Genomic DNA, 21,266 nt, shown 5'->3' on the forward strand with positions numbered 1-21,266 from the left:
CCTGGTGCTAAGAAGACACAGATATCAGACTTTGTTCAAATGGCACTTTATCAACATTCTATGAAACATACATAGGCATTCAACTTTCACAGCCACTGAATGCCATATGTAAATAAAAAGGGAGTCTCTTTTGTTATCTGGTAGCATGCACTTTGCACATATGAGTGCCAAATTCTGTGAGAGCTCATATAAAGCATATGTAGCTGATATGACCTCCAAAATGTTTCGATAAACATGAAGAGGGTTTGTGGCAATAACATAGCCCATATTTATATGGATCTGATGCTCATAAATATATAACGTAACATAAATATATAACATCACAATAGTTTCCACACTGTCTCTGTTGAAGGGCACAAACATCATCACAGAGTTCTGGGTTCAAATCCAGCACTGCCTGTAGGGAGTTTGTACCTTCTCCCCATGTCTATCTGGGGTTTCCCTGGGTGCTCTGGTTTCCTCTCACCCCTTCAAAATGTAGGAGGGTTGTAAGTTGATGGGAGTACTTGGGCACGAGCTTGTGCACCTGAAGGGCCTGTTACTGCGCTGCATGTCCAAATTAAAAAATAGAAGGAGAATGATATCTTTCCATTCCTGATCAGTGCATTGAACTTCTGGCAATGATCTACAATCCATTTTCAAAATTACAAATTAAATTTAAATTTAGACACACCATGACTAAATTTCCTTCCGTGAAAATTCAGATTTCTTCCTTTCTTTTGTTCATTCTCTAGAAATAACTTGTTGAGTTCAGCATCACGAAATTATGAGTCTTCTCTTCTCCCTTCTTACATTGAGCTTGACTCTTTTGCCAACTCACTCCAGTGTTGGCTTAGTGAGTTCTTGGAGTCTATTATGTAAATTAGGCATGGAAGCTGATGGCTTGTCACACTGCCCAGCTATCAGAATTTTGGAACCAAAGTGTCTCTTATTTAATTCTTCAGAAAAATTTGCCTTGGAACAAATTTGCAAAAAAAATGTAAACTTACTAATTGCTAACAAATGGCAGCTGCAGCAAGAGTGCATAATTTACATGGCATCTTCTTTCAATTACTTTGTACTTCAAATAACAACATATTGTATTTTAATGTATAAATTAATAATACATAAGGAAAAATGGTGGAACTGTTGGGGCTGCTATAACAGCAGTGATGCCAGAGGTGTGGACTCAGGAGAGTGGGGTGCAGAGACACAATGCACCTCTACAGGCTCTGTTGGTGATGCCAAAAAGTCTTTGCAGGCTGTAAATGGTCTGTTAAAGGAGCTGATGGTGTTTTTTTAAAAATCCTGCAACCATGGAGGTCTGTACCCAAGTGCACCATGAGGAGTTGAGACTCTGGGGGTAGCAGACCGCGGCAGGGCACCAGAAATGGGGAGAACAATCCCCCCCCCAACCCCCCCCCCCATGTCGAGGAAGGGAAGAATGGGAAACAAACCTACAGGAAAGGTGACCATGGCAGTGGACAAGTGAGGGGCTGACTTAAGGTCAAAGAACGCGCGCAGGCTGCTGGCAGTTGCCAACTTTTAGTGGAAGGACTCACACAGGCTGCGGGCTGCTGGAGATTGTCTCATGGGAACAAAATATCAAAACCAGGATGCAAGAGGGTGTTAAGTACAAGAAGAGCTCCCGAAAGGCCTCAGGGCTGAAGGATCCCTGAGTGTTTCTGAGGTTTGGACCTGGAGCTCAAGCTGCCAATGGACTGAACAGGAGTCTGTGCGCCTACATAAGCTTCCATTCTTTTATTGTTTGCCTATAATCAGGCAAGGTTGAAGTATATCATGCGTATTATACTTATTGCTACGTGACAATAAAAGGATCCTTGAACTTGATTGAACCTTGAAAGAGCATGGAACAGAGGCACAAGAGTCAATATTCAGGAACTAATTCCCTTAGAAAGCTACAAAACCAGCAATGCTAAATCTCTTTCCTGTCACAGAGATTACTGTAATGCATGACTTAACCTTCCCTTCAAGGCTGAAAAATACTAGGAATCATGTAGTAAGCCAAATCTCACATACAAACTGCAAATCCAAAGTTCATCTTCTACAGCCTATAAATCTGGATTTCTCCTCCAGAGTAATGGAAGATAAAAGAAGCCATAAATTTTGTCAACCCACAGTAGCTTCACTTTAATTCTGTTAACCTTCAAGACTCCTACTGAATAATATAATTAGGACATGCAATATGCACTTGGCTCATATATTAATGAAAACAATTCAGCGAAGTACGAGGTTATTAATTGATTCCTAATGAGCCGTTTTATGATTTAGGATTGCTGTTTAGCCGTAATTTCAGCATTTCCATTAAAATAAATCCTGAAGGTGCATATCCTCAACATGGGTCACGTCTCCAGAATGGAGGACCATCGCCTTACCAAGATTGTGTTATATGGCGAGCTCTCCACTGGCCACCGTGACAGAGGTGCACCAAAGAAGAGGTACAAGGACTGCTTAAAGAAATCTCTTGGTGCCTGCCACATTGACCACCGCCAGTGGGCTGATATCGCCTCAAACCATGCATCTTGGCGCCTCACAGTTCGGCGGGCAGCAACCTCCTTTGAAGAAGACCGCAGAGCCCACCTCACTGACAAAAGACAAAGGAGGAAAAACCCAACACCCAACCCCAACCAACTAATTTTCCCCTGCAACCGCTGCAACCGTGTCTGCCTGTCCCGCATCGGACTTGTCAGCCCGCAACGAGCCTGCAGCTGATGTCGATTTTGTGAGGATCTTTGAAGAACTGTTCTGATTCTATTGTTACCAACCACCTCTAGTGTTGGATAACAACACAAAATGTATTGGCATTGTACATAGGAAAGCATAGGGTGAAAATTGCTGAACTGCATGCTGTTGTCACTCATGGTTTGTGGATTGTGGAGGGTCATGTGATTTCTCTATTTGGAACCTGGTGGAAGTGTGGGTCATGGAGAGTCATGTGACCTCTCCACCTGGAATGGATGGGAATGGGGAAGGTCATGTGACCTCTCTGTCTGGAACTTAGTCAGAAGTGCAATCACCTGCCTATCAAAGTTGGACTCTGCCCACCCATTAGTGTATGCCTGACCATTGGCCCCTAGGATTGGACCCTCCATCTTATTGTACAGCCATGCATCGATTTGCATCCGGGCTTTGTTCTGGAAGTGAGGACACAAATTGATTGGGTATAAGTCGATCATTATAAGTGAAATATACTGTACAACATAAATATTTACCTAAACTTCTATATTGTACATACACATGCCTAAATACCATAGTTAATAACATATAAACACTGTTTCTTTGGCTTGGCTTCGCGGACGAAGATTTATGGAGGGGGTAAAAGTCCACGTCAGCTGCAGGCTCGTTTGTGGCTGACAAGTCCGATGCGGGACAGGCAGACACGGTTGCAGCGGCTGCAGGGGAAAATTGGTTGGTTGGGGTTGGGTTTTTCCTCCTTTGCCTTTTGTCAGTGAGGTGGGCTCTGCGGTCTTCTTCAAAGGAGGTTGCTGCCCGCCGAACTGTGAGGCGCCAAGATGCACGGTTTGAGGCGATATCAGCCCACTGGCGGTGGTCAATGTGGCAGGCACCAAGAGATTTCTTTAGGCAGTCCTTGTACCTTTTCTTTGGTGCACCTCTGTCTCGGTGGCCAGTGGAGAGCTCACCATAGAACACGATCTTGGGAACACTGTACAGCACCTATAAAATTATACATACCCAGGTAATAAATAGTAATAAGACTGTATGTGTACTGCACTTACCATGACTGATGCTGAAGTGTTGCATGAAGTGAAGAATGTAGGGACTGTACACTGCTCTTCTAATGTACAGTACTGGGTACAGTAATAGCTTCAATAAAACCATTAAAAACGGAAGACTTCACTGAATACTTGCTTTCAATTTTATAGGCTACCTTTTCTTTTGTTTACTTTTCAACTGTACTCCCATTCTCATCATCAAATACCAGTGTCCCTTTACCTAAAGGTCCTGGCTGAGACTCTTCTGTGGGAGGAGATGGTTTATTTAGTTTGCCTCTTTTGTTCATCATAAATTTGCCTATAGCAAGCAATTGATTCACTTATTTTCTTGTCGACTAAAAGATAATATTCTGCATTGGGATTCATGTCTTCTGCCTGTTTCAGTGGCACTGTTAAAGGTCAAAAACATTTCTGTTGACTTTTCACAGTGAATCTCGCAATTTGCTCATTCTATTGTTAATTTCATCGTGCAGCTCCGTGAACAACTTGGGTAATTTTCGGTCGATTCTTCAAGATTGTGGTTACGGTTGAGGGAGACCATCACAAGTCGCACGCTGTAACATTTACAGTTTTACCACTTTTGTATTGCTTTATTACCTTTAGCTTCTCTTACAAATTGATGGCACACCTTTTCTTCTTTGATTCTGCCAGAGACTTGCTCTGGGGGCACGAGCAGCCATGATGTGCTGTATATTTTCAGATAAAATTTAGCCAATGAGAAAGCACACAAACAAGAGACCGAACAGAACATGTTTTGATGCCAGATGCTGGTGTCCCGTATGCTATCGAAACTAGAAAAATGTTATGCAATACAGTGTACTTTTATCGTAGTAAATACATTAACATAATAACACAATAGCAATAAAAAGTACATACATACTGTATATTATAGATTTTAATTACATATATGTACTGTACTATGTGTAAGGTGTATAGTGTGTACCATTATACAGCTGGCACGGCAATCGCTTTATTTTGGCTTTTGAGCTCACATATTGAATGCGTGATACATGGCTTAACGTCTGCTAATGCCCGCTAATGTTGGTTCCAATGTAAATTTTTAAATTGTTATTAAGCCCTTATGTGGACCTCGGACGTATCTGCAATCAGACGTCACTCGATCAGGCGTAAGTCGAGGTTTGGCTGTACTATAAAGTACACCACGTGGAGTAGTTCTTTCTCTTTTGCTCTTCAGTCCTAAGCTGAACCCTGCTCCACTCCAAGTCGCTAACTGTGGATAATGCTGGAGAAGTATTTGAAAAGGAGTGCACTACACAGGGTTTGGGGGTGTTAGACAGCATTGGAGCCATGCCCATGTTAGACGAGGAATGGTGGGTAGCGTATTGTAATCTTTGGTTGTTATAAGTCTGTACTCAGTGGCTAGTATTGGTTGTGTTAAGTCTGAAATGACTGGGTTGTACTGTGCTTACAAGTCTGTACACAGTTGCTAGTATTGGTAATGTTAAGTCTGATGTGACTGATTATACAGTTTTGTTTAAAAGTATGAGTGTGTGTTAGCCCTCTAGCAATCCCCTTACATAGGTTTAAATAAAGATCCTTATATGTTCAGCCTATGTCCAGACTTGTTGCTCTTTGAACCCACTGAACATTTTCCCTTCCCACATAACAACAGGAATACAATATTGCAGCATAAGAACAAGGTCTTTGACCTGTCTTTTCTGTTTCAACCATGATTCCAATTAAGGTCAAATTCAATCTAGTTCAAATTTTATTATCATCTGACAATATACAACCAGACAAAACAATGATTTTCTGGACCATGGAGCACACACATACACAGACAATACATAGCACATAATGTACATGGTTAGTGAAATAGTTCGAGCCACACCTTTACAGGTCCAGCAATCAGAACTGGGGTTTGAATCTCATGCCGTCTGTAAAGAGTTTGTACGTTCTCCCCGTGTTTGCGTGAGTTTTCCATGGGGGATCCAGTGTCCCCCAACCTTCCAAAATATACTGGGAGTTGTAGGTTAATTGGGTATGGTGGGCGGCACAGGCTCGTGGGGCGAAAGGGCCTGTTAATGTGCTGAACGTATAAATTTAAATTTAATATAAAATGTAAATTTTTTTTTAAATATATCATTTTAAATAAATATATTTTATTTCAGGACACTACTCAGTTTCAGGATACTGTTCAGCAATATCACAGCCTGTGGGAAGAAACTATATCCAAGCCTGGCAGTCATGATGTTAATGCACCTGTACCTCCTGCTTGATGGTCGTGGGTCAAAGATGCTGTGTGCTGGAAGAAAAGGGCCTTCCACAATTATTTGAACTCTGTTTAAGCAATGCTCCCAGTAAATGTCAACAGAGGAAAGGTGATCTCGGTAATTTTGATGATCCTCTATATTGACCTGATCCGATGCCTTGCAACTCCCACATCACACAATGAGGCAACCAGACAGGACATTCTCAGTTGTGCTTCTGTAAAAGGTTTTCAAGATGGGAGCCAGTAGCCTTTCTCTCCTTAATATCCTTAAGAAGTATAGGCACTTCTTGACTAATGAGGTGCTCTGGGTCCAGGATAGATCGTCCATTATAAGCACACCAAAAAACATAGCGCTCTCCTCTGTCTCCATGACAGAACCACTGATATGCAGTGGAGAATGGTTGACCTTCATTCTGAATTCCACTAATAATTTCCTTTGCCGTGTTCACGTTGAGACTTATTTTGTTCTTGCATTATTTTATGAGCTGCCCAACCTTCTCGCTGGAAGCCAACTAATCATTTTTGCATCTGAGGCCAACTGGAGCCAAAGAATCATAGGAGGCCCTTTTGGCCCTTCTAGTGTGTGCCTGTTAAGTCTCTGAGTTATGTGGGAAGCTTCTTAAATAACTTAGAGAGCCAAGATTCAAATAACAAAAGAGATTTTGCTTACTGATGTCTTCCACCATCACAGGAAACTGTTCACACACACACACACACACACACACACTATATACATATGCCCCATAGTGGTGTACTACAGTTACTACAGTATTCTTACATGGTTACCAAATAGTTAATGTTATCCTGACTATACAACAGTGCCAAACCATTTTTTTTGCCTAGTCCCATTGACATGCACAAGTCCATAGCCCACCATACTTCTCCCATCCATGTATCTGTCCAAGTTCTTCTTAAATGTTAAAACTGAGCCCACATTCACCACTTCAGCTGGCAGCTCATTCCATACTCCCACCACACTCTGTGTGAAGAAGTTCCCCTTCATGTATCCCCTAAACATTTCCACTTTTACCCTTAACCTATATCCTCTGGCTTGTATCTCACCTACACTCAGAGGAAACATCCTATCTACATTTATTCTGTCTATCCCTCTCATAATTTTAAATACCTCTATCAAATCTCCCCTCATTCTTCTACGTTCCAGGAAATAAAGTCCTAATTTGTTTAATCTTTCCCTGTAACTCAGTTCCTGAAGTTTATGCAGTGTCCTAGTAAATCTTCTCTGCACTCGTTCTATCTTATTGATATCTTTCCTGTAGTTAGATGATTAAAACTGCACCCAATACTCCAAATTTGGCCTCACCAATGTCTTATACAACTTTACCATAACATCCCAATTTCTGTGCTCAATACTTTAATTTATGAATGCCAATATGCCAAAAGCTGTCTTTGTGATGCCACTTTCAGGGAATTATATATTTGAATTGTCAGATCCATCTGTTATACCACTCTCCTCAGTGCCCTACCATTTATCATGAATGTTATTTCTTGGTTTGTCCTTCCAAAATGCAACACCTCACATTTGTCTATATTAAATTCCATCTGCTATTTTTCAGCCCATTTTTCCAGCTGGTCCAGATCCCTCTGCAAGCTTTGAAACCCTTCTTCACTGTCCACAATGCCACGAATTTTAGCATCATCTGCAAGTTTGCTGATCCACTTTTCCACATTATCATCTAGATCATTGATCTAGTTGACAAACAATGGTCCCAGCACCAATCCCCGAGGCACACCACTAGTCACAAGCCCCCAGTCTTACTTCACCATGAATACCTAGCATCTGTACCTTCCTGACTAGCCTCCCATGCGGGTCCTCGTCAAAGGCTTTATTAAAGTCCATGTATACAACATCCACATCCTTTCTTTCATAAACCTCCTTGTAAAACTCTATAAGATTGGTTAAACATGACCTACCATGCATAAAGCTATGTTGACTATCCATAATCAAATCCTGGCTATCAAAATACTTGTATATCCTATCTATTAGAATACCTTCCAGTGATTTATCGACTCCTAATGTCAGGCTCACTGGTCAATAATTTCCAGGGTTACTTTTGGAGCCATTTTTAAACAACGGAACAATTTGAGCTACCCTTTAATCATCCGAGAGCTCCTACAATTTATACACCAACCTCCCTCAAGGTCCAAGCAAATATCTTTGGTGAGAGTGATCACAACTCCCTTAGCTTCAGCATTTTCATAGAAAAGGATAAATTCAGACAAGAGTGCTTAATTGGAGAAGGGCTAATTACAAAGGAATGAGGCAGGAACTAGCAAAAGTGAAATGGAAACAGATGTTCAAGGGAGAAAGTACAGAAGAAATTTAGGGACCACTTATGTTGGGTTTCCCATTGGGACAAGGACACACATGTCCTGTGTACAAAGTGAAGGGATGGAAGTTTAGGGGGGGGAATCAGGGGTAAATATTTTTTATACAGTGAGTTGTGGGTGCCTGGAATGCCTTGCCAGGGATGGTGGTGGAGGCTGAAACATTAGGAGCATGTAGGATTAAGGAGAACCCTAAGGCATGTGAAGAACAGAAAGATGACCAGAATGAAGGTGGGTTTGCTAAAGGATAAAGGAGGCAACGTGCCTGGAGGTGGAGGAGGTTGGGGAGGTCTTAAATGAATACTTTGCTTCAGTATTCACAAGAAAAAAGGGCCTTGATCACAGTGAGGTCAGAATAGAACAGGCTTTTGTGCTGGTCAATGTGGAGATTAAGGGAGAAGAAGTATTGGATTTTCTTAAACACATCAAGATTGATGTCCCTGGGCACAGATGCCATATACCCCAGGTGGCTGTGGGAAATGAGAGAAGAGATAGCTGGGGCAGTAGTTATGATCTTTGAGTCCTCTTTGGCTACAGGGGAGGTGCCAGAGGATTGAAAAATGGCAAATGTAGTCATTTTGTTTAAGAAAGGTAATAGGAAGAATTCTGGGAATTATAGACCAATGAGTTTTACATCAGGGGTGTTCAAACTATTGGAGAGGATTCTTAAGGATAGGATCTATGAATATTTAGAGAAGTCCAGTCTACTTTGTCCCTCACAAGTCTAATTGAAAAATTTCAGGAGGAAACAAACAAAATTGATGAGGGTAGGGTGGTAAATGTGGTTGATATGGATTTTAGTAAGACATTTGACAAAGTCTCATCAAGAAAGTCATGAGACATGGAAACCCTGGAACCTTGGTTGTGTGGATAAAAAATGGCTTGCAGGAAGAAGGCAGAGAATACTAGTGGAAGGAAAGTATTCTGCCTGGAGGTCAGTGACTAGTGGAGTCCCACAAGGATTGGTTCTCAGACCCCTGCTCTTCATGATATTTATAAATGACCTAGTTGAAGAGGAGTAAGGATGGGTCAGTAAGTTTGTGGATGAAATGAAGGAGTTGCGGATGGAGCTGAAGGTTGTTGAAGGTTACAAGAGGATATAGGCAGGATGCAGAGTTGGGTGGAAAAGTGGCAGATGGAGTTCAATCCAGGTAAGTGTAAGACGATGCAGTTTTGAAAGACAAACCAGAATGCTGAGTACAGGGTTAATGGTCAATTACGAAGGAGTGTGGATGATCAGAGGTTCCTTGGAATTCAAATCCATACATTCCTCAAGGTCACTGCACAGGTTGATAGGATAGTAAGAAGGCCTATGGGATTCAGGGCTTCATTAATAAAGTGATTGAGTTCAGGAGTGGAGAGGTCATGTTGCAACTCTACAAATCTCTGGTAGGACCACACTTGGAATATTGTGTTCAGTTCTGGTCATCTCATTATAGGAAGGATGTGGAAGCTATGGAGAGGGTACAGAGGAGATTTACCAGGATGTTACCTGGATTGGAAAACAAGTCTTATGAGGCAAGGCTAGTGAAGCTGGGACTTTTCACTTTGGTGCGATGAAGGATAAGAGGAGACTTAATAGAGGTTTACAAGATTATGAGAGGCATAGATAGGGTGGACAGCCAGCATCTGTTTCCCAGGGCAGGAATAGCAAACACCAGAGGACATGTGTACAAAGTGAAGGGAGGGAAGTTTAGGGGAGACATCAGGGGAAAATATTTTTTATGCAGCGAGTTGTGGGTGCCTGGAATGCCTTGCCAGGGATGGTGGTGGTGGCTGAAACATTAGGAGCATTTAAGAGACTCTTAGACAGGCACATGGATGGAGGAAGCGTAGAGGGTTATGGGGTGGGGAGGGTTTGGTGTTTTTTTAAAGAAATATATGGGTCGGTGCAACATCGAGGGCTGAAGGGCCTGTACAGTGCTGTATTTTTTTCTATGTTCTATCTTGTCAGGCCCTGGGGATTTACCACCCTTATTTGCTGTAAGACAGCAAGCACTTCCTTCTCTTTAATCTGCATTGGTTTCATGGCCTCACCGCTTGTTTTCCCACTTCCCACAGCTCTGTGCCTGTTTCCTGAGTGAATACTGATGAAAGAAAATACATTTAAGATCTCCCCCAGCAATTTTGGTTCCACTCTGATCTCCAAGGGGACCAATTTTGTCCCTTACTATCCTTTTGCTCTTAATATACCTGTAGAAGTTCTTAGGATTTTCCTTCACATTGTCTGCCAAAGCCTCCTCACATCTTCTTTTACCTTTCTGTTTTCTTTCTTGAGGTTTTTCTTGCATTTTTACACTCCTCAAGTACCTAATTTGCTCCATATTACCTATACCTGCTATACATCTTCCAAATCTGATCCCCTGTATCCCATGAGAACCAAGGTTCCCTCTGCCTTCTAACCTTTTCTTTAATCCTGACAGGAATATACAAACTCTGTACTCTCAAAATTACATCCTTGAAGGTCTTTAAAATTCCTGGAGGAACTCAGTAGGTCTTGCAGCATCAATAGGAGGTAATGATATTATTGACATTTTGGGCCTCACCCACAAGGTAGATGATTCTGTTTGAACCAAATCTGGCAGAATAGACATGAGTCAACAGTGTGACCAGTAACTGGCTGAGCACACAGCCCTGCCCTGATGTGTGGCAGTACTCAGTATGATGGGATTTGAGGATTTGCCATCAATCCAGATTGACTGTAGTCTTTTGGTCAAGAAGGCCAGAATATAGTTGCAGAGAGTGGTGTTGAGCCTCAGTGAGGGCAGCTTATCCAGCAGCCTCTGAGGTATAATGATGTGAAAAACCAAGATGAAGACATACAAGGTGGGTCAGATGGAGGGTCAAGGCTATAGCATCATCTATGGATTGGTTTAGATGTCACTGGAAGGTGTGATTTGACTCATTCAAAGCACTTTAGGATCATAAAGTTCAGTGCCATAGGCCAGAGGTCATTTAGTCCAGTTACCGTCATTCTTGGATGATGCTGACTGCCTTGAATCCTGAGGGGCCAGTGTACTTCTGCACTGAGATGTGGAAGATATCTGTTGGGACCTGTCAGATGGACTGCACAGTCCTTCTGCAACTGATATTGTGTTGTTCTTCTGGTTTGTAAGGGCTCACCCTGGATAGGATCCTCCTCACCTCAGCCATGGCTATGCAGGGTACCTGTACTTCAGGGACAGATGAGGCTTTTTTTTGGTGTGACATTGTATTTCTCATCAAAACGGATGTAGGAGGTAGTCAGCCTTTCAGGAAGGGAGGCTGATCAGTCATTGGCATGCATGGTTGACTTATAGTCAATTATGGTTTGCATGCCCTGCCATGTGTGCCTCATGTCGTACAGGTGTCTGTGGATTCTCTATGCAGACCCACGCCTTGCCTTTTTGATACTTCAGGAAAGTTGTGCCCTTGCCGGGTCTTAATGCCGTCGGTCCTGAAGGCAGCAACAGGAGCTCTAAGCAATGCATGGACTTCTGTATCTAGCCATGGTTTCTGATTTGCCCTGTAACATTTGGTCACCAGAACATCCTCACTGCAGCTGCCTGTGTAGCTAGTCACTGAGTTTGTATACTCATCAGTTTGTAGGTGGCCATCTCCCTGAATCTGTTCCAGTCTGTGATTTTAAAGCAGTCCTACAGTGGTGCAGTGGCTTCCCCTGGCCATATTCTGACCTCCCTGTGAACTGATTTTGACTCATTTTATTAGTGGTCTGTAAACAGGGATTAACAGAATGAATAAGTGGACTGAGTATCCATTGTGGGGCAGGAGGCAGCCTGGTAGGCTCCAGGAGTATTTGTGAGGACCAGATCCAAGATTCTGGTTGCAAAGTTGACATGTTGATGGAACTTTGCCAGGCCTCTTTTTAAGTTAATGTGATTGAAGTCACCAGCAACAATGATACAACCATCAGGGTGAGTTGCCAGGGCAGCACAGATGCCCCCTTAACACCCTCTCAGTGCTTCTCCAGCATTTGCAGAAGGAGGAACATAAACTACTGTAATCAGAGTGGCTGTGAATTCCCTGGGAAAATAGAAGGGCCTGCACTGCACCATTAAAAACTCTTTCTCTGGTGAGCAGTGGCCTTCACTAGACAATTATGCCCCAGTCGTAATCCCATCTGCCTGCACGAGTCTATATCCCTTTATTTCCTGACTGCCACGTGTCAATCGAAATGCCTCTTAAATATTGCTATTATATTTACATTTTTAAATTAGACATACACCACTGTAACCGGCCAATTCAGCCCTACGAGCCTGTGCTGTCTAAATTACACCCCATTACCCAATACGTTTTTGAAGGGTGGGAGGAAACTGGAGCCCCCAGAGAAAACCTAAGCAGACATAGGGAGAATGTACAAACTCCTTACAAATGGCACAGGACTCCAACCCAGATTCGGTCCTGATCGTTGGCGCTGCGTTAACTGCTACACAAACTGTGCTGCCCTACTTCTATCACGTCTCCAGAAGCATTCTAGGCACCAATTGCTTTCCACCTCTCACCTTAGATCTGTAATGACACTGATTTACCACAAACAAATAAAGAATACACTCACTTGTTTCAGAGAATTCAAAGGATTCAGCATGCTGTCTAGGGAATAATCAAATTCAAGACTAAAAAAGGACAGCATCATAGGGCAGCTCGTGCAGCTGCTTCCACACAGTTCCAACGTCCCAGGCTTCATTCTGACCTCTGCATTGTGCAATGTGCACGTACTCCTTGTGACTGCATGACTTTCCTCTATGTGCTCCACCTTTGCCTCGACTTGAAGCATTATCTGTTTCTCTATCCAGATATGCTGTGACCTGCTGAGTATCTCCAGCATTTTGTGTGTTTGAACGTAGTGGATCAAAAGGCCTCCTCCCATTCTATAAGCCTCGAGGTTATAACAGCAAATAAGACTTACAAACAAGGACATGAAAAGGAGAGTGAATATGCTGAAGTGTTGCCTGTAAACATTTACATTATGCTCAAGATATTAAAACATCATGCAGTTAAACAGGAAAGCTTGCAGACATTAGGATTGTAGTGCAATACGCAAGAGTGCTGGAGAATTCAGCAGGTCACACAGTGACCAACGTTTTGGTCCTGAGTGCCTCATTGAAGTATGGGTGTTGTAGGTTAATTGTTACTGCCCTGTATGTCTAAATTTAAAAAAAAATAATTTAAATTTTGTCACATTGTAAAATAACAGGCATAAGTTTTAACTGTTTAAACTAGTTAAAATGAACGAGTTAATGCATTTTCAAATTGCAAAGTTAAACCTAATGAATGAGTTAACTAATTGTAATGCAATACCATAGAATTACATTATCAATGGGGTGAGTCCCTTGTATAATTGATGAGAAGAATTTAATAAATCAAATAAACTTTACATTCTTTGCATTCTTATATTGTTGGTAAGCTACAGGTTTAATTGCAATGGCAGGTAAGACAGAAAAAACTTTGTGATATGTCATATGCTCAATTTGTATTTACATTAAAATAAGTGGCAAAGTGGAATTAAACATCAATTTGTTCAGATAAATATCCCCGTCATTTTATATTTGTTTTGGGCTGCTTTCTCAAATGATAATTCCTAGGTTGTGGATGTTCCTGGCAAATTGACAAAGCTGATTGCACTTGAGAAAGGAATGAGCCACCTTCTTCAACTCAGCTTCAGCTGTCAAGCTTGGTAAGGATCTGAGACCGAGGAACTCTTCCTGCTGCCCACTGACCCCTGCTGGTAATTTCTGGTTACAAAAATTGAATGTTGGGTGAAATGTACACTGCAGCCTCAAAGATTTCTAACCATGGGTGATTTTTCATAATTATAGACAAGATAACAGGAGCATCAAAATCAGGACCGCCGGGCTGAGAAATAGCCCCTTGCTGCAGGTTGCATGATTGATGAACAGTATCCTGTAACCGAGGAAATCATCCCAAAATATTTATATATTTATTTTACATGCTAACTTTTTGTATACATGTTGTGAGAGATGAGTAAAACTAATATGAAAATATGAAAGATGAAGAAAACTAGTATGGATATATGTATAATGAATACAGCCAGTATGAATAGGATAAGGATAGGTATTAGAATGTAGGAAGTAAAGTTAGTCTGAATAACATAAGGGTCTTCTAGCCTTTTAGACAGAATTAGCAAGTTCTCCATATAAGTTAGTAAGCCCTGAGAGTCAGGAAGGTGTGAATAAGGACAACGACATGATGGGACACCGACAGGATACCCCCTGGTCCTCCAAGTTCACAGAAACAGCACGTAGGCAGACAGGATTGCCTAATGCCAAACTCATCCAGGAGGCAGAAGAATGTAGGGGGAGGGTACTTCTATACTGAAATAAACTGTATAAAAGTTGGGTGAGCCCCAGTGTATGTGTGTATTCTCAGGGTAAGGGGAAAGCACCCAACTTTGCATTGTTGTATAATAAATGTTCTTTGTTCTCAATTTTTGTCTTGAGCAATTTAACCCTTCTCCATTAATAATGGCGTGAAGCAAGGCTGCGTTCTCGCACCAACCCTCTTTTCAATCTTCTTCAGCATGATGCTGAACCAAGCCATGAAAGACCTCAACAATGAAGACGCTGTTTACATCTGGTACCGCACGGATGGCAGTCTCTTCAATCTGAGGCGCCTGCAAGCTCACACCAAGACACAAGAGCAACTTGTCCGTGAACTACTCTTTGCAGACGATGCCGCTTTAGTTGCCCATTCAGAGCCAGCTCTTCAGCGCTTGACGTCCTGTTTTGCAGAAACTGCCAAAATGTTTGGCCTGGAAGTCAGCCTGAAGAAAACTGAGGTCCTCCATCAGCCAGCTCCCCACCATGAGTACCAGCCCCCCCCCCCCCCCCACATCTCCATCAGGCACACAAAACTCAAAACGGTCAACCAGTTTACCTATCTCAGCTGCACCATTTCATCGGATGCAAGGATCGACAACGAGATAGACAACAGACTCGCCAAGGCAAATAGTGCCTTTGGAAGACTACACAAGAGAGTCTGGAAAAACAACCAACTGAAAAACCTCACAAAGATTAGCGTATACAGAGCCGTTGTCATACCCACACTCCTGTTTGGCTCCGAATCATGGGTCCTCTACCGGCATCTCCTACGGCTCCTAGAACGCTTCCACCAGCGTTGCCTCCGCTCCATCCTTAACATTCATTGGAGCGACTTCATCCCTAACATCGAAGTACTCGAGATGGCAGAGGCCAACAGCATCGAATCCACGCTGATGAAGATCCAACTGCGCTGGGTAGGTCACATCTCCAGAATGGAGGACCATCGCCTTCCCAAGATCGTGTTCTATGGCGAGCTCTCCACTGGCCACCGTGACAGAGGTGCACCAAAGAAGAGGTACAAGGACTGCCTAAAGAAATCTCTTGGTGCCTGCCACATTGACTACCGCCAGTGGGCTGATATTGCCTCAAACCGTGCATCTTGGCACCTCACAGTTCGGCGGGCAGCAACCTCCTTTGAAGAAGACCACAGAGCCCACCTCACTGACAAAGGACAAAGGAGGAAAAACCCAACACCCAACCCCAACCAACCAATTTTCCCCTGCAACCGCTGCAACCGTGTCTGCCTGTCCCGCATCAGACTTGTCAGCCACAAACGAGCATGCAGCTGACGTGGACATTTACCCCTCCATAAATCTTTGTCTGCGAAGCCAAGCCAAAGAGAGAAAAGAGAAAGAGATTATTATATACTGTGTATTATGCCAAGTTTATTGTTATCTGATTGAACAAGTACCAAGGAGATCACTGCTGGAGGTACTCAGTGGATCAGGCAGCATCAATGAGAAATCTCCATCCAGGGCCACAAATAGACCTTCCAGGTGAGGCACAGCTTTACATGCACATCGTCCAACCTAATCTACTGCATTCAATGTGGCCTCCGCTACCTCAGTGAAACCAAATGTACTGATATTCCACGCTCAGTTCATTGTACTAAACCTGAGCTTCCTGTAGCCATTTTAACTCCTCGAAACCGTTCCTACAAATATCTATTTGTTCTCAGGCTCATCCATTGTCAGCATAAGGTCAAACGTAAATATGATTATATTCTTCCTGAACAGCCTTAAATCTAATGGCGTGAACAATGATTTTTCAAATTTTAGGTAATGCTCACATGGCTTCACTGTTCCCATCCCTTCTTACCTTCTGTTTCCTCTCTTCAGCTGTTCCACCACCCCCCCCCCCCCCACCAACCTTTCTTGTGCTTTTCCTCTCCAACTCTCTCACACCTTCTGTCCTGCACCCTTTCATCTCAGGGCCACTCCCCTAGCTCCCTGCCTCCTTTCTATATGTATTTCACCTTTATCTTAATCATCCTAGTATTCGTAAAGGATGCTGACCTGAAAAGCTGACCATTTCTACCCATGGATACTGCCTGACCTGCTGAGTTCCTCCAGTAATTCTTAGTTTGCTCAAGATTCCAGCATCTGCAGGTGCTTTTGTTTCTCGATTAGTGGAGAGTTGCTGAACTTAGATGCTGGGTGAACTCCCCGGCTCTCCTTTCATACAGGAACTTTTACCTTTATCTCTGCTGAGGTATTGGGCTTGACACCTTACCTGCAAGATAGTACTTCAACTTGGAATTGAAGTAACAGCACAGATGTTTTCAGTATCGGATAATTGCTATAAAGTTTTGCTATAAAGTTTTATTACTCATCCCTGAGTAGACAATGAACTGGACTGGAATTGTCTTGGTTTTCATGAACAGGACATACCTAGGTAACTTTCAATATTGTCAGGTAATGGCACTGTTGGTGAACACATGACCTCCCAGGTCAGAGAGGCAAGTTTTTTTTTAACCATGGACTCCATGGAGCAAAAAAAAAAACAGCTTGTTGTAAGCCATGAAGCAGGCTAGGCAGATTGAAATACACAAATGTGCTGGTAAAAATAAGCAGGTCACCACCATCCAAAGAAAGTGAAAGTAATCAACGTTTCAGGCCTGGGCCCTTTGCCAGGTATAAGATTACCCCCTGAAGGAGGAGTCAGGCCCAAAACGCTGGTCTTATATCTTTATTTCCTCTGGATCTTGCGAGACCTGCTGAGTTTCTCCAGCATTCTCGTGTTTGTACTACAATCAAAACTTTTGTGTTTCATTTCATCTGGGACAGAAGGTGATTGTATCCACGTTTGGCCAAAACCAAACTTTTAAAATTGATCAAGGTGTTAGGAAGTATTACCCCCTCAAAAGAAAATCTAACCTTACACATAGCAGCTGCTGAACATCAGTGGCAGGATTCAAAGAATAGATCACCTCTTTGCTGGTAAAGTACACTGTAAGGAGCAAAACATCCAAAAAATTGCAGGACAGAGGATAAAACAATAAAAGTAGCAGTGACATTTTATTCTAATCACGATGCAAGACAAAATCAAAACACAATCACAAGGCAAAAGTGCAACAAAACCTTTAGTAACTTATTTTCTGTTGCAGCTTCTTGAAGAGATCAACTTTTATTAGGCACGGTTCATTTTTGCTTTTAGTAGAAGTCATTCTGATAAATCCTAATATAATTAAAGATTGCATGTAGTTATATTCGCAAGTCTCAGGTGCAAGTAATACATCTCTGATACACAATTTCTGGCACAAAAGAAGCAATGATGTAATTTTTCTTGTGTCTATTAGTTAATATTTTGCTATCAGATGCCCCTGCCCTATTTTGTCTCGAATAGGCCATTTTAAAAGAAAATTCCTCCAATAAACATTAATAGAGTTCAGTAGAACTACCTTCAGTAGGTAGAGATAATTTTAGACAGGATGAAAATACTGTAATTCAGGAGAGATGTAACAAGACTTTTTTTTGGAGATAAATGTAGAGAACAGCATTAATTGTTGTATCTCAATTAGTACAGTAACATGTTAGTTTACATAAAAATTGTGGGATCGATTTAATCATTCACAATTCTAATCCATGGTTTTCTTGCACATCAAAGAACACAGATTGCTCCTCTATATCCATAACTGATATTTTAGAATTAATGGTGCTGTATCATGAACATGCTCCATGTATTTCGAGTATAATGCAATCTCAAATGTTTTAGCCCTTTTGTCTCTCTTTGGATGAAAATTTGTATTTCTTGCCTGAACTGGCATTTGGAAATGATGTGATATCATATGCAAGTGCTTTCTAGGAAACAACTTTGATAAAAACACACAGAAATATAATTAATAAAAGAAAATGTGATTAATTACTGGAGATTTCCATGACCAACTTGCCATAACCCAAATTTGCAATTCTCTTTTGATACTTGTGCTTTCAAAAAGTCTCTCTCAAGACTTAAAGAAAGAGGTGTCACAAGAAATTCTGGGCCTCTGAAAAGAAAATACCACCCTCAAAATAACTGTTTAAAGATATATTTAAGCACGACCTACCCAAAAAACATTTTCTCTGTCTCCCTTACAGTATACAAAAGTTAAAAAATTTCATGTATGTTATATTCTACATGGCAATAATGGACCTTTATCTGATGTGATCATTTTGGGAAAGTTAGAAAAGAAAAAAATATTTTCAATACTAAATAAAATGCTCTATGGATGAGAAGTGAGATATTAATCCAGTTATTATTATTATTAGCAGCTTTCACACCATTTATTGTGCTTTGAAAGAAAACTATGGAGGTTTAGTTATCACAATGTTGGCATCCCTTAGTGGATGATCATGCATTTTAGTTTCAGTGTCAACCTTAGCCAATTCTTGTTGGAAAAGCTGAAACAGCATCCGGTTACAGAGAAGGAACAAGAAGCGAAAGTACTGAACATACAAACACATTCAGTTTTATAATTGTGTATAAAATGTTACCATTTCTTTATTCCAACTGCAGTTAACCTCAAGCATATTTTGCAATCTTTCTCTGAACATGAAATTATATTTATTTCTTAAATTCTTTAAAGATTTAACATCAACATTTCCTGGTAACCTCTGTCTCATGCCTCATCAAATTCTCCCCTTGCTCGTTCCTTTTTTTATTTTTAAGTCTGAGTCCCAGTCTTTTGAATACTTTGGCAAAGTGAAGGATTTCTCTCAATCATCTTAAAATCTTGGCTTTTGCTATCCAACATTCTGTGATCTGGAACCCTATACACATGGCAGATGGAGAAGATATACTTTTCAACATCAAGGGATAAGGGAAATGTTGATTTTAGATCATTGAAAAAACAAAAACATATTTTGCCATGGATATAAGTATGATTAGCAGCTTTTGGTATTCTTGAATCGTGATAGGGTATTGCTCCAAAACAAAGGGGGCCAATGACCACCCAATAAAGTGGTTTTGATCTTGTAGTGGAACATTCTTTGTGCCATTTTACTTCATATTCTCAATCACAAGAGCAATCCCTTGGCCACCTCCGATGCAAGCCGAACCCACTGCATATTTACCTCCCCGCCGTCTGAAAGAACAAAAATAGAATGACACATTCAAAAAAAATCTCATCAACAACTTTTTTCATACTGCACCACTTTTGCCCCTTCAGTCATCCAATTAGATCATGACTTACTTGTAGATTCTCTCTATCTCTACCACCATTGTTTTTAAAAGCCTTTTCCAACAAAACTCATCATCTTCAGTATGGAACTTTTCAACTGACTTATTCTCAACATCTTCACTATCCTTCATATGAAGAAATGCTTTCCGACCAAATATAAAATGGAGAACATAACATTAGAATTACGACAAGGACGAGACCACCTCGTCCTGCATATCTGCTCACCATTCATTAAGATCATGTTAGATCTTTCACCAGCTCCATTATTTTTGCATTATTAACATTTTCCCAAAATCCAGGAATTTTGAATAATTCAAAATGGATGACCTCTCTGTTAGAGAATTTCAAAGTTATATCATCCATGAAAAAATTTCTCTAATTTTGATCAGTATAAATTTTAGTCATAAATTGTGCCCCCTGATCCTGGACACCTCAGTTAGGAACCATCGTTCCTGCATCTGCCTATTGGCCCCTGTAAGAACTTTAAAAGTTTTAATAAAATGGCCTTTCACTCTTTTAAGTTCTACTGTATACTGGTCAATTCTTCTTAACCTCACTTTCGTGAGCAAACCCTATGAATCAGTCTAATAATTTTTCTTGAACTCCCTCGAAAGCAACGATATCTTTTGTGAGAGACCAAAACTGAACTTCAGGAGTGGCCATATCAAGGCATTATAAAAATTCAGTATGAAATATTTATGCTAAACTCATAATAAAGGCATGCATACTATTTACATTTCTAATTGCATCACCTGGAAGGTTGTCTATGTTTTTTTTTCTCAATCTATTACCATTAAAAAAAATTGGCTCTTTTGTTTATTCTTCTTTGGCTTGGCTTCGCGGACGAAGATTTATGGAGGGGGTAAAAAGTCCACGTCAGCTGCAGGCTCGTTTGTGGCTGACAAGTCCGATGCGGGACAGGCAGACACGATTGCAGCGGTTGCAGGGGAAAATTGGTGGGTTGGGGTTGGGTGTTGGGTTTTTCCTCCTTTGCCTTTTGTCAGTGAGGTAGGCTCTGCGGTCTTCTTCAAAGGAGGTTGCTGCCCGCCAAACTGTGAGGCGCCAAGATGCACGGTTTGAGGCGATATCAGCCCACTGGCGGTGGTCAATGTGGCAGGCACCAAGAGATTTCTTTAGGCAGTCCTTGTACTGAATAACCTCATATTTCTTTATATTTTATTCTATCTGCCATGCTCTTAAATGTCATATTTTGACCTGGTAAAAAAAATCCAAATCCTGGCCCACTGCATCCATTAGGTGCTGAAAAGTCTGTACTATGTGTTTTTTTTAAGCCCAAAAAGGCATCCAAAGAAACTCAAATAGGCCAAAGCAGTTTTCTGGATGTCCTCTGACTGCACCGGGGTTTGATGGTGGCTACGTACCAGGTCAACTTTTAAGAAGATGCAGGCTCCATGTAGGTTGGCTGCAAAGTCTTGAATGTGTAATGGGGGTAGCGA

The 21,266-nt window shown here is 41.5% G+C and overlaps 1 protein-coding gene across 1 annotated transcript in view; it reads right to left on the minus strand.

Moving 5' to 3' along the window:
- Window positions 1-17,649: 17,649 nt before the first annotated feature.
- The window catches only part of acaa2 (acetyl-CoA acyltransferase 2), a 60,103-nt gene continuing 56,486 nt past the window's right edge, over window positions 17,650-21,266 (minus strand). The window contains exon 10 of the mRNA XM_069923883.1: window positions 17,650-19,713. Within this exon, the coding sequence (XP_069779984.1) occupies window positions 19,629-19,713 (85 nt within the window). The 3' untranslated portion in view covers window positions 17,650-19,628. The remainder of the gene's footprint in view (window positions 19,714-21,266) is intronic.

Source organism: Narcine bancroftii, chromosome 3 (assembly GCF_036971445.1).
Source record: "Narcine bancroftii isolate sNarBan1 chromosome 3, sNarBan1.hap1, whole genome shotgun sequence".
Classification (NCBI taxonomy): Eukaryota; Metazoa; Chordata; class Chondrichthyes; order Torpediniformes; family Narcinidae; genus Narcine; species Narcine bancroftii.